The sequence below is a fragment of the Oryx dammah genome, unplaced genomic scaffold, assembly GCF_014754425.2.
Source record: "Oryx dammah isolate SB20612 unplaced genomic scaffold, SCBI_Odam_1.1 HiC_scaffold_27, whole genome shotgun sequence".
NCBI lineage: Eukaryota > Metazoa > Chordata > Mammalia > Artiodactyla > Bovidae > Oryx > Oryx dammah.
Window position 1 is genome coordinate 80,284,285 of NW_024070211.1, and position 14,329 is coordinate 80,298,613.

General features: G+C 35.5%; 1 protein-coding gene across 1 annotated transcript in view; it reads right to left on the reverse strand.

The window, feature by feature from the left end:
• Positions 1 to 563: 563 nt before the first annotated feature.
• LOC120854136 (low-density lipoprotein receptor-related protein 1B-like) overlaps positions 564 to 14,329 on the reverse strand; it is a 248,703-nt gene continuing 234,937 nt past the window's right edge. Inside the window, exon 4 of the mRNA XM_040227932.1 lies at positions 564 to 870. Within this exon, the coding sequence (XP_040083866.1) occupies positions 578 to 870 (293 nt within the window). The 3' untranslated portion in view covers positions 564 to 577. The remainder of the gene's footprint in view (positions 871 to 14,329) is intronic.

Here is a 14,329-nt window from a genome sequence, read left to right on the forward strand (position 1 = left end):
GTGTGTGTGTGTGTGTGTGTGTGTGTGTGTGTGTGTGTGTGTGTGTGACAATGTGAAATACAGAAAGAAAAGGACAGGTACTAGTTTGTGAATATCCAACATGAGAAATCAAGTGAATCACAAATTACAAATTACTCTTGGAAGAAGATGCAGAAAAACTCTGATTTACTAAGAAAAAAGTCAACAAACACAGGTAGTTGTTACCAATTAGCATAAAATTAATAGTTTCAAGGTATTTTAACAAATACTACAGTTGATGAGCTTATTATTGACTCTGTGTCTTGTTGTTGTTTTTAATCTCCACCTTCACTATCACACATTGTAAATTACCATTCAGTGAAAAGTCACAGTTCTCATGTAGGTGATACTGTAATAAGCATTAAAGAAATAATTAAAATTAACCCTTCAATGTATTGCTTATATAACAGTGCAATTCTATGTTTATGTGTGTATATGCAAAACATGCAGGGGATACACTTATTTAAGAACATTCATATTTGCATCGATAGTTTTCTAGAAGCCAGTAGCTATTCTGAGAAATCTAAGAATCCTGTCAGCTGGTCTGTAAATAAAATCCTTAAAGGATGGCATATAAGATAATTTGAAACTCACTGTGGAAGGACTGAAGAATACTGATCGTCCATTCATCTGTTAATCTTCCTGTTTCTGTTATCTGAATACACTTGAGCTGATTTGAAGATTCTCTTGATTCAATCCAACAAATCATATCTTCATTGTAAATAAAATCCAGAGTATGAATTTCATTTCCATTTACTGAGCTCAAGGTTGCCATCTTACTTCCATTAAGATAGAAAATCTCAATTGTTTCAGAATTTGCAATTAATAGCAAAGGTGGTTTATCTGTAGGTTCTGGAATAAGATAGAAAGAGGAAAGTGAGTTGGGTAAAAGTCACATTTTTAAGATAAATTTGTAATACTCATTAAAAGTCAGTTTAACTTTTTATCTTTAAAATAATAATAAAAAAAAACCTTTCAAAAAGTTTTTATTAGTAATCCATACCTGCTCCAGTAACCATAATATTTTACTTCTTTAAGGACAACATAGTCCACTGAGCATTTGTATTCCTGATTTTCTTAGTCATAATGTGTTCTTTAAATCTGAGGATAATGTTATTTGCTTTCAATGCTGCCAAATAGAGGAAACATTATGAGAACTTTTCTTAGGAATGATATGGATCTAGATTGACCTATCTATACAATGTTGCAGACTTGCTTTGTGAGCAAGAGCTACTTTTTTGAGGTGGATGTATGAGGTCAAAAATAGATTCTCTAAAGCAAAACATGTAAAGCTCACAGGCTCCTGTGACCTCAACCTCACTGGCTCCTTGACTGACCCCAGGAGCTAAACAATCACACATTTCCTTAATGAGTAGATTATGGTCACTGCACCACTTCCTTCCACATTCCTTCTCTATAGTCAGGAAAATAAGATCTTGCGGTTAAAGAAATTTGTTCAACACTAGTTTTTGGAATATATCTTTGCTTGTGCTAGGTAAGACTGGTAATTTTTAGATAAATTTGAATTTAAAAGAATCTCAATTTTTTTTTCTTTAATATATAAAGTGAATAGTAAAATTGCTTGGACTGCAAGGAGATCCAACCAGTCCATCCTAAAGGAAAGCAGTCCTGAATATTCACTGGAAGGACTGATGCTGAAGCTGAAACTCCAATACTGTGGTCACCTTATGTGAAGAAATGACTCATTTGAAAAGACCCTGATGCTGGGAAAAATTGAAGGCTGGAGGAGAGGGGGACGGCAGAGGCTGAAATGGTTGGATGGCATCACCAACTCAATGGACGTGAGTTTGGTGATGGACAGGGAGGCCTGGCGTGCTGCAGTCCATGGTGTTGCAAAGAGTTGGACACAACTGAGCGACTGAACTGAACAGTAAAATTCCATAAAAAAATCACTGTTGAAAGTTTAACTCCACTCAGAGTAGCTTTTGTTCTAAATAGGGAATAGGGGGAATTTTCAGCTCCTCTTTTTTTTCTCTGCCTTACCTCCAGCGTGTCAAAAAATATCTTGGACTCTGACGTCAAACCTATCAGGAAGCCCACTACTTCTCAGTGTCTACTACTAACATCCTGCCCTAAGCTGCCAACACCTCTCAACCAGATCATCACAATTCCAATGGTTTCTCTGCTTTCCTCTATGCCCTCCTCCTTCTGAGTCATCTTCAATACAATAGCCAACTTTGTCTTTAAAATGTAAAAGTAGATCAAGTAACTTTTCTGCCCAATTCCTCAAAGGGTTTCCATTTCAATCAAAGTCAAAGTCAAAGCCTTATAATGGCCTATAAGCCCTATGTGATGTGTCTTATCATTAGGATTTCCCCTCATTTCCTTCATCTCTTTACTACTCTCTCACTCTGACTTAACACAAACCAACTTTCTTACTGCTCATTGAACAAGATTCTGGATGGCATCCCAGAGCTATTCTTTCTAGAATAATCATCATATATTGGAATGGCTGACATGACATGCTGACGTCCTTTCTGGGCGTTATTTAGATGGCACCTTTCTGGTTAGGACTTCTTTTTACCACTTTACCTGGTAAAAAAAACTACAACTTTTTACACTCTCTGTAGACATCCCCAAGTTTATTTTTCACTTATCACTACCAAACATTGTCTATATCAGATTTCTTTCTCTGATGCATTATTTTTCTATTTCTGCTGCTATATCTCTAGCATTTATAAAAAGTCTGGAACCTATTGATCATTCACTACAAATTATGAATTAGTCAAAGGACACATGGAATGCTTACATAGTAAAATTCTTTAGAAATATTCTGTGCAATGTTACAAAATAATTTGGTTAGCAAAGATGCACCAACACTAATGTTAGTGCTTAATGTCTTCATTTGACAACTGAAATGACCTTTTTTGAAATAGCCTCTCATTCAAAAATGAACTAACATTGCCAAGATGTAGACAACAATTTCCAAACTGGCTACTAGTCAGCAAATTTAAGTATGTCATTGACACTTTTTGGAGAGAGGCTGGAATATGAAGGAACACTGAGTTTCTCTTGAGACACTGATATAAAAATGAATCAGTGGTCAATACAGGCAATGCTTAGTTGACACAACTAATCAATCTATTACATTTTGTGGCTGCTTTTTGAATGAATCAGTTGCTTATCTTAATGCAAAATGTATCAACCACTGATTTTAAAGCCTCAGATAAACAGAACACCATTAAAGAGAAAGTCAGATGTTTTGTAAACTGATGTGGTTTGATACAATAATGGTAACTTTAAAAATTCAAATGACATACTGGAGAAAGGATACTTATATTAGCTGTGATGTGCTTTAGTGAAGTGATACTCATGTGTTTTTGCTAAATATTATCTATAGTTTTCCTCTTTAGACAAATAAAACATAAGGCCTGATATGGAAGTGGGGAAAATTACTGAACAATAAGAACCCACAAATATCATCATGGGCTAAGGGTCTTTTATTTTATACTTCCTGATGAAAGCTGGCATAAGCCTGGCAACTTATCTATCTCTACCTGAATTGCATAGATCTCTAGTGGGTATTATTACCAGGTGTTTCCACTTGCAAGTTGAAATCTATCATTAGCTTGGGTGATGAGGATAACAGACTGACCAGAATGAATGTGATGCTTTAATCAGATACCACACTTGGAGTCAGTAAACAGTTTCCCAACAGGAACAGTTGGAAAACACATCAAATGACTTAAGTCAAAAGATTTAATACATCAATATTTAATGAGGAGTAATAAATATCAACCTTCCAAACAGAAGAGATTGAAACACAAGAAAGTACTCAGTCAGTATTCTAACTTAGAGAATTAAGACTTAGGTTGAAAAAAATCTCTGCAACAGACTTTCAACTGATTCATGTTGAAGGAGGAAAACTGTCTTCATCCACTTTCACTTTTCATAGGACATAAACTGTAGCTATATGCAACAAAACAAAGAACAATCTACATAAAGACACCTAATTAAAAAAGAAACCTTCTAAAATTATGCAATGAACAGAAAAAGTTGAATATGAAATACTAGGAGGAAATTATATAGTTTAAAAAAAGATAGAAAAGTATTATTCAAATAGCGTAATAAATTATAGATCAAAGTCAACTAAGCCAAACTAAAAATGTGGATAAAATTAACCATCCAAGTAGAAAAAAAGATATAGGGTTGAAATATTTTAATTTCCAAGACATATATGGCTATATTTGTTTCTCTCTTTTCCTTAACTATTGTGTTAATGGAAAAATCTCTTGACTGAAATGAATGATATTTAGAATAAGTATACACTAGCAACCCACTCCAGTGCTCTCGCCTGGAAAATCCCATGGACGAAGGAGCCTGGTGGGCTGCAGTCCATGGGGTCGCTAAGAGTCGGACACGACTGAGCGACTTCACTTTCACTTTTCATTTTCATGCATTGGAGAAGGAAATGGCAACCCACTCCAGTGATGTTGCTTGGAGAATCCCAGGGACGGGGGAGCCTGGTGGGCTGCCGTCTATGGGGTCGCACAGTCGGACACGACTGAAGCGACTTAGCAGTAGCAGCAGCAGTGTCATATGTCAGAAGAAACTATTTTATCACATTTTACAGAAGGAAAATTAAAACATGAATCAAAAATGGAAACATTAAAAGGCACTAAAAACAGTACTGCTCCAAGCAAGAAAATGCAATTACTGCAATTATACTTTAAGTTATCTTAGCACTACCTTTTATTGTCATAATGCATTTATGCTAAACTACTATTTTACTGAATGAAAATGTTTTATTTATTGAATTTTTTATTTTTTAGAATTTATGGATGTAAGGCATTTCAACCAGTATATGAAACAGGATAGTCTGACTTCAAAAAATATATAATCTAATAGAAAATTTAAGTAAAATTAGTATAATTAAGCATAAATGTCTATATCATCTGTCTTCAAGAAAGATATAATCTAATAGAAAAAATAAGTGTAATTAAGTATAAATATCTATATTTTTGAAGTCAGGTTTGGTACCTTTCATCAAACTTTTATAGTAACACTGAATTCCAAAGAATGGTTAGATATATCTTCCTATGGTTGAATGTTTGTTTCCCCTAAATTCATATGTTGAAGTCCTAACCCCCTAAGATGACAGTTTTGATGAGGATTGGGCAGTGCTCACATACTGAAGGAGGAACCCATATGAATGGGATTACTGCATTATAAAAGAGGCTCTAGAGAGATCTCTAGGGCCTTCTTCAAGATAGGACAAGTCTGTATCCCAGAAGACAGCACTCACCAGACCATGCTGGTGCCCTGATCTCAGACTTCCAGCCTCTAGAACTGTAAGAAATAAATTTCTTGTAAGTTACCCAGTCTGTGGTATTTTGTTATAGCAGCACAAGTGTATGAAGATTTATCTGTTAAATAGAGTTAGAAGTTACTTAATGATGATAACATTTTATTTCATCTGTGCATTAATGGATGAACAGAAATTGAATGCGCAGAGAATTTTTTTTTTTTTTTACAAAAAAAAAAAAGAAAAAAGGAAGTCTGGTGAAACAAAAAGCTTGGACAAAAGCAAAGATGTGGGAAAGACTAAGATATGTTGGAAAACTGACTTAAGTTTTCAGTTTCTGAGGGTGGAACATGTATTAGTGGTGAAAGTATTTCATCATGATAATAACAACAGTTAACCCTTTTGAGCATATTTTAGGAATTAAACACTGTATTGTATGTTTCAGATTTACTCATTTATTGTATGCTCACAATATTTCTAAGAATCAGGTGTTAATATTTTTTATATTTTATAGATAAGAAAATAAGTTTATTTAAGGTTTAAGTAAATTACTTAGGATCACAAAGCTACTAAGTAAAATGAATTAGGTTCATACTCACATAGGCCTTGTAGTAGATGAGAAAGTAGGTTGAGGAAACACTGCACTGGGCTTTTAATGTCAAGTTGATAAACTTACTTTTAATTTGGGGTGCATTTGGGAAATGACACATGGAACACAATATGGATAAGCAAAATATAGTGGGATAGATGTAATTCCCATTTAACTTTTTAAACTTGTTTTTACTTTTAAAGTGGTGTAATATAACTCATATCAGATGGGAAGGTAGTTTGTAAAAGTCTTGTTTTACATTGCCTTGGTGTAGTATTGCAGAATGAAGTTGGAAAGGCATTCAGTTCAGTTCACTTCAGTCATTCAGTTGTGTCTGACCCCATGAATTGTAGCACGCCAGGTCTCCCTGTCCATCACCAACTCCCCAAGTTCACTCAGACTCACGTCCATCGAGTCCGTGATGCCATCCAGCCATCTCATCCTCTGTCGTCCCCTTCTCCTCCTGCCCCCAATCCCTCCCAGCATCAGAGGCTTTTCCAAGGAATCAACTCTTCACATGAGATGGCCAAGGTACTGGAGTTTCAGCTTTAGCATCATTCCTTCCAAAGAAATCCCAGGACTGATTTCCTTCAGAATGGACTGGTTGGATCTCCTTGCAGTCCAAGGGACTCTCAAGAGTCTTCTCCAACACCACAGTTCAAAAGCATCAATTCTTTGGCGCTCAGCTTTCTTCACAGTCCAACTCTCACATCCATACAGGACTACTGGAAAAACCATAGCCTTGAGTAGACAGACCTTAGTCGGCAAAGTAATGTGTCTGCTTTTGAATATGCTATCTAGGTTGGTCATAACTTTCCTGCCAAGGAGTAAGTGCCTTTAATTTCATGGTTGCAATCACCATCTGCAGTAATTTTGGAGCCCCCCAAAATAAAGTCTGACACTGTTTCCACTGTTTCCCCATCTATTTCTATAGGTAAATGCAAAAGGCATTTCTGTATCCTTTTAGATTGATGCAGTATAGAAAGAAAGAATGATTATTTGTGCCAAGATTCCTATTGGAAGCAGTGTCCAATGGAGAGATGTAAGGCCTGAAGAATCGTCAGAGGTTTAGGAGCACACTAGATTTCACACAGGCTAAACTATCATCTGATTGGATGAAAATGCTTTATTGTATTTTTAGTTTTTATTTTATAAAGAAAGGTATTTATGTTTTTAATTATAAGGACAGTAACCCAAGATTATTCCTAAAAAAAAAAAAAAATCGTGTAGACACATGTACAATAGCTGGATTCCTGAACAGAGAAATACTCTTCCAATTTCTCAGGAAATAGGTCATAAGTACCTAAAATGCATGGTATTTTGTTCTTAAGTAGAGACAGTATGGTGTGATAAAGTAGAAGTTTTAAATTGTAGTGACTGTTTTGTGTAGATAATAGGATGTGGAAGGATGGATATGAAAGGAGGATGTGGAGATTTGCAATTTGGGTTACAGGGTGAAACGGGGGAAAAAAAGTAGAGTCAGTTTTAAGAAATGATGATGTGTTTGGTGTTGGCATGTTAGGCCAGTGCAATCCTGTCTTGGACATTGCCAAAACTCACTCAGGTAAACTACCAATCAAGCTGAATTATAGACTAAAACAATATAACATTTTTGTTATCTGGATATTATTAGTGAAATACCTATATCTTCATGAAGAGGATATTTCAATCTGAAGATGATTGAGAAGCAATGGAATATGCTGTTTTACAGGAATAAGGATCATTTTCCAAAAAAAAAAAAAAAACATTAAAGCCAATTAACATACCATGCATAAAAAAAAGCACTTCTCATTTTGCAGATTAGTAGCTCTCACAATATCCCTGTTTCTTAATAAAGAGAAAATCTATCAGATCAAAGAAGTATTCCTCCTATTACCTGAAGACCTTACTTGGCACAATTTGCAATATATTTAAAGATACTTTACTGAATTTTTTATGTTTTATTTTTATTTTTTATTTATTTATTATTTATTTTTTTTTATTTTCTAAGCAGTTCTCCGACCCCCTGTGTCAGGACTGAATTCAGATACTGAAGAGACCAGCAAACAGAAGAAGTTAAACAGAGGGAACCGCCTTGGAAGTGACCCCACATGGCCCACAACATCAGAGAAGGGCCAGATATATCTTTACTATTTTTACAATCATTCCTTTTTTTTTTCTCTCTCTCTTTTTTTTTTAAAATTGTTAAGTCTTCTATTTCTCCTCTAATTTTTATTTCTATAACCTACTATTACTTTTCAAAAAAAAAAAAAAAAAAGACTCTACTTTTTTAAGGCAAACACCATATATAGTCTTTGTGTGGTTGTTGTTGGTGTTTTTTAATAATTCTTGTGGGTTTTTTTTTCTTATTTTTTTTTCTTTTTTCCTTCTGCTTCTTCTCTTTAATATTGTATTTTTGAAAATCCAACCTCTACTCTAGATTTTTAATCTTTGCTTTTTGGTTTTTGTTGTCAATTTTGTACATTTCAAAACCCAAACTTCACTACCCAATTTTACCTGACAGCGAGATTACTGGCTTGACCACTCTCTCCTCCTTTGGACTCTCCTTTTTCTCCACCAAGTAGCCTCTGTCTCTTTCCCCCCCATCCCTTCTATATCCAACTCTGTGAATCTCTGTGTGTTCCAGACGATGGAGAACACCTAAGGAACTGATTACTGGCTGGATTTGTCTCCTTTTCATCCCTCTCTCTTACCCTCCTGGCCACCTCTGTCTATTTCCTCCCTCTCCTCTTCCCTGTATAACTCTGTGAATACCTCTGAGAGGTCCAGACTATGGAGCACACATAAGGAAGTGACTATTGACTAGCTTGCTCTCTCCTCTTCTGATCTCATCGCATCTCATTCCAGTCACCTCTAACTACCCCCTCCCTCTTCTCTTCTCCACGTAACTCAGTGAACCTCTCTGGGTGTCCCTCAATGTGGAGAAACTTTTCATCTTTAACCTAGATGTTTTATCATTGGTGCTGTATAGATGGAGAAGACTAGAGACCACTGTAAAAATAAAACCGAAAACCAGAAGCAGGAGGCTTAAGTCCAAAGCTTGAGAACATCAGAGAACTCCTGAATTCAGGGAACATTAAGCAATAGGAGCTCATCAAACGCCTCCATACCTACACTGAAACCAAGCTCCACCCAAGGGCCAACAAGTTCCAGAGCAAGACATAGCACATAAATTCTCCAGCAACACAGGAACACACCCCTGAGCTTCAATATACAGGCAGCTCAAAGTTACTCCGAAACTTTTGACGTCTCATAACCCATTACTGAATTTTTTAAATTTAAGAATGATAGTATATTTTAATAAATAAAATAATGTTAAATAATGCATTATTATGTTTAATCAGGAAAATCAAATATATTTATACTGAATGTAATTAAAGTATAAATATAATTAAATTGAAAGTCATTTTGGTAACTCTTAAAGAACAATTCATTCAAATTTTAGGTTATTGAATTAATATAAAAATTAGCAGACAATCCAGGGATGGATAATTCACAGTAGTCACTGAGGAGTGGCCTATGGCAACTTCTGATTCTCCTAGTCACCTTTCTAACTGTGGCAAACAGAAACTTCTTTAGCTATAGAAATACATTTCTTCCAACTCAGACTTGTCCCTCTAAGATAATAACCAGTAATGACTGAGTTCAACAGGTAAAATATATTGGCTTATTTCAAAATGGCTTTAAAATATTTCCAGTTTGAAAACAAGGGCCCTTAAAAAAGTCACTTCTGTCTCCTAAAAAGAAAATACTCTCTCATTATTCATATATTCAATTATATATTTAACAAAGATTTATTGGGCATAACTCACCTCTGTCAGACACTCGTCCAAATGCTAGAGATACGGCAGTTAACAAAACTAATAAAATTTTTGTTTTTGTGGAATTTACATTTTACTGGAGGAAAAAGTCAGTAAGCAAGCAAACACTACTTAGTATTTTTTGGCAGTATTAAATTCTACAAAGAAAAGTAAAGCATTGGTAGTAATATGGATGCAAGCTGTTCTTTAGAAAGAGTAGTCCAATTCAGAATATATTTAAAAATTTAAAATAAAGAGTCTGAGAAAAAGAATGGAGTCAAGGATAACTACAGTGTTTTGATTTGGGCAACTGAGTGAAAAGGGTCACATTTACCAAGATGGTCATCATTGGAGAAAACATTGTTAGGACAGAGCATCAAAAGCTTTTGGAGACATGGAATTTGATATTTCCATTAAATATCCAAATGGACTTAGTACGTTGGATCTCAGTATTTAAGTGAGTTTGGTATTTAATGAGTAAGATCTAACATGTAGGGCTGGAGACAAAAACCTGCAAGTTTTAGTCTCTAGATGTTTAATAGAACCGTGGAAAAGGATGTGTTTTTAAAGTCCTGATACAGGATGAAAGCCTTAAGAAATCAATAGAAGAAGGGAACTTGTCCAAAGCACTGAACACTGAGTTGTGCAAAATATACTGGCAAAATGGGGATTACCCAGCAAAATAAACCAAGCAAAAAAAAAAAAAAAAAAAGCACAGTAAGGTATTAATAATAAGAGAACTCCAAGAATATACTCTTTAAAAGGGAAAGTATTCAAGGAGGAGACAAGATCAGTTGTGTGCTAAGGACTGATAACTGAATAATTATGCAACTGGAGGTCACTGGTAACTTTGGCAACAGAGGTGTAAGTAAGTGATAAGAATGTAAGGCTCACTGAGGACAGAGGAGGCAATAGACAACACACTTTTTGCATAATGGGAAAAGAAAATGGAGTGGTAACTGGAGAGGAATACAGTTATTAAAGAAGTTATTTTGCAGCCTATTTACAAGATCCTTGTATACTGATGGGAATGATCCAGGAGAAAAGAGAATATTGATGATTCAAGGAATAAAGAAGCAACTGCCTGAGTCTCACTCTTATACAGTTGAGAAAAGGTGGTATGGATGCACAGCTGCAGGGACTGGCCTTAAGAACAAAGTCAGTTTGTTCTTCATTCAAATAAGAGAAAAAGTGAATAGTGCTAGATTCAGATAGATTGGTAGATTTCGGAGAGTTCAGGGTGAAAAAGAAAATTCTTTTTTGACTGCTTCTTTTTCCTCAGGGGAATATGAAAGATTATCATCTTCAAGTAAGGAGGAAGGAGGTAGACATATGAAAATTCATTACCTAGAGGTGGAAGAGGGAAAGGTCATTTAATCTATTTCACTGTTTCTGACAAGGCTGCCAACAGGTATAACTACATAACACGTATTTATTAAGATTGCAATTTTCTACTTTGCTATTACAAAGACAGATGGGTTTTCAGTACTCAATTGTGATTATATACCGAGCTTCTAGATACTTTACCAGATATATTCCTTGTAATTTGATGGTATGTTGTTCTAAAACTCTAAAGTCTGTTAAGATATAAATTATCTAATAACTTGGCAAGTATTGTCTTTCACACAAAGCAAAAATGGAGGCTATGTGAGTCCTAGTGCTAAGAAGAAATGCTCACACACATTTAAAAACACATTCAATACAATGGATTTTCTCTTCTCAGGGCTAAAATGCCTCTAAGCAGCTTAAATAGGGAGAATAAGCATATTTTGAGTTATCAAAGTCAAGAGCAAGTATGAACTCTGGGGAGCACTGCTCAAGAGGCATTCTTTAACTGCCCTTATTATTCAGTACATTGTTGTCTGCGACTGATACAGGGGAAATGCCTTGAAGGCTCTCTGAAAAAAAATTTTCTGATTAATTAGAAAAATAAAAACATTTTTTTCATTAGGTTTTAACCTTTGGCTTTCCGAGGGTTTCAATATCTCTATACTTCTACATTCCTTAAACAAAGCAATAGAAAAAATATATATATTCATGCCTAAACTTTTTTAAAAAATATTTTTTGATGCGGACTATTTTGTAAAGTCTTTATTGAATTTGTTACAATATTGCTACTGTTGTTTTTGTTCTGGCTTTGTGGCAGGGAGGCATGTGGTATCTTAGCTGCCAGATCAGGGACTGAACCTACCACCCCTGCACTGAAAGGTGAAATCTTAACCATTGGATCACCAGAGAAGTCTGTCCATGTCTAATCTTAAAATTAAACCATCTGTAATTTCTATGAATTCAAATTGGCTCATTTGTTTTTATTTTTCATTTTGTTGGTCCAATTTTAAGACAAAGAAACAGAGTTAACTGTAGAACATTACATGACCTATCACATATTCTATATTAGGGTTTCAATAATAGGTCAATAGCTAGTCTACAAAAATTAAATGCAGTGACAGAAATTTGCAGTAATATATTCTGCCATTTGTGAAAACAAAGTTTATTGATTGTCATATCTAAAGCCCACAAATGTTGCTATGTAATTTTTAATAGCCAAAGACATCCACAGCTATATTGCAGCTAAGATGTTAAGTGGTAAGAAAAATGGAAGACACATTTTTTCTGTGTCAAATATACTTTTTAGTCATGGGTAAATCAAAGGTGTCATGCCACATGAAAAACATAGCAGGTAAGATTGTTATCAATCTTGCAATTTTGTTGCTGGAAAAAACATTTAAGATATCAAGAAAAGTGTTAGACTGTGAAACTGATGTTCTCCAGCTGAGAAAAAAAAAAAGTAAAATTTTAAAAATGACAAAAATATAGAACATAGAATATTCATGAGGAGTTGTATACCTCAGTACTGGAAAGCTCATTAACAGTTGTGTGGGTAGAAAAAAAGAAAAAGAAAAGAAAAGTAATGCTGAACTTAAGTTACCCTTTGAAACTTTTCCAGTCTTTTGACTTTCCTTTTATTGATCCTCAATATTCTAGTACCCTTATTCTGCTTCCTGAATGTTTAGGAAATTGCTTAAAACATCTGACAAACTTTTACCCAGCACATACTCTGTTCCAGGCACTGTTATTTCTCTCACTTACAACTTACCATAGTGTACATCATTTTCTCCATGCATACGTGACTTCGCGAAAAACAACAAATCCTGATTTCTATGCTGCTCTTGGTCTACAAGCCTTCCTCCTAGCTCAGAATTACTCATATACATTCACGTCACCAAGTATCATTCATAGTTATGCCTCAATGAAATGACAAACTGTGCAAGAACTAATCCTTTGGGCTATCTAAAAATAGTAAGAATGCTAAATAGTATATCTTCACACTGTCAAGACATAATTCCATATCATTCTGCAGGGAGCTACTTAGCTAGATGGTAGACTGAAAAAAGTCTGACCGAGTAGTTCCATAAACTACCAGGATTACAAAGACAATATTACCCTTCCTAGGAATATTTAGATTTTAACATGGGAAGTTATTAAAAACAACAATAACATAATAACACAATTATACTTTACTAATGAAGATCATGGCATCCAGTCCCATTGCTTCATGGGAAATAGATGGGGAAACAGTGGAAACAGTGTCAGACTTTATTTTTCTGGGCTCCAAAATCACTGCAGATGGTGACTGCAGCCATGAAATTAAAAGACGCTTACTCCTTGGGAGAAAAGTTATGACCAACCTAGATAGCATATTCAAAAGCTGAGATATTACTTTGCTGACTAAGTTCCGTCTAGTCAAGGCTATGGTTTTTCTAGTAGTCATGTATGGATATGAGAGTTGGACTGTGAAGAAGGCTGAGCACCGAAGAATTGATGCTTTTGAACTGTGGTGTTGGAAAAGACGAGAGTCCCTTGGACTGCAAGGAGATCCAACCAGTCCATTCTGAAGGAGATCAGCCCTGGGATTTCTTTGGAAGGAATGATGCTAAAGCTGAAGCTCCAGTACTTTGGCCACCTCATGCGAAGAGTTGACTCATTGGAAAAGACTCTAATGCTGGGAAGGATTGGGGGCAGGAGGAGAAGGGGACGACAGAGGATGAGATGTCTGGATGGCATCACTGACTCGATGGACATGAGTCTGAGTGAACTCCGGGACTTGGTGATGGACAGGGAAGCCTGGCATGCTGCAATTCATGGGGTCGCAAAGAGTCGGAGATGACTGAGTGACTGAACTGAACTGAACTGAATTTCAATCATCACAAGTGACTGATGAGACTATGATCCACTGAACAGGGGTTCTTCCATTTCCTTTTTTTTTTTTTTTTAATTCCTGGGCTCTTCCCTTTGTATACAAGTACCAGCCTATTCCCCCTTCAAGTAGATCCAGTCTTGACAGAAAACCATGGATATTCCTCCACATTCCAAAAGGAAAATTTAAACTATTTATTAGTAGAGGATAGTAGAAGTTAGAAGTAGGAGCCATAGGAAGATATATTTTATATGTCTCTTTTTTCAACTGTAGAAAAGTAAGAAAGTGCTATAGAAACAATGTCTAACATTATTTGGAGGTGTACTACTATGGATTATCAGTTCAGTTCAGTAGCTCAGTCGTGTTTGACTCTTTGTGACCCCATGGACTGCAGCACTCAGGCCGGCCTGTCCATCACCAACTCCTGGAGTTTACTCAAACTCATGTCCATTAAGTCA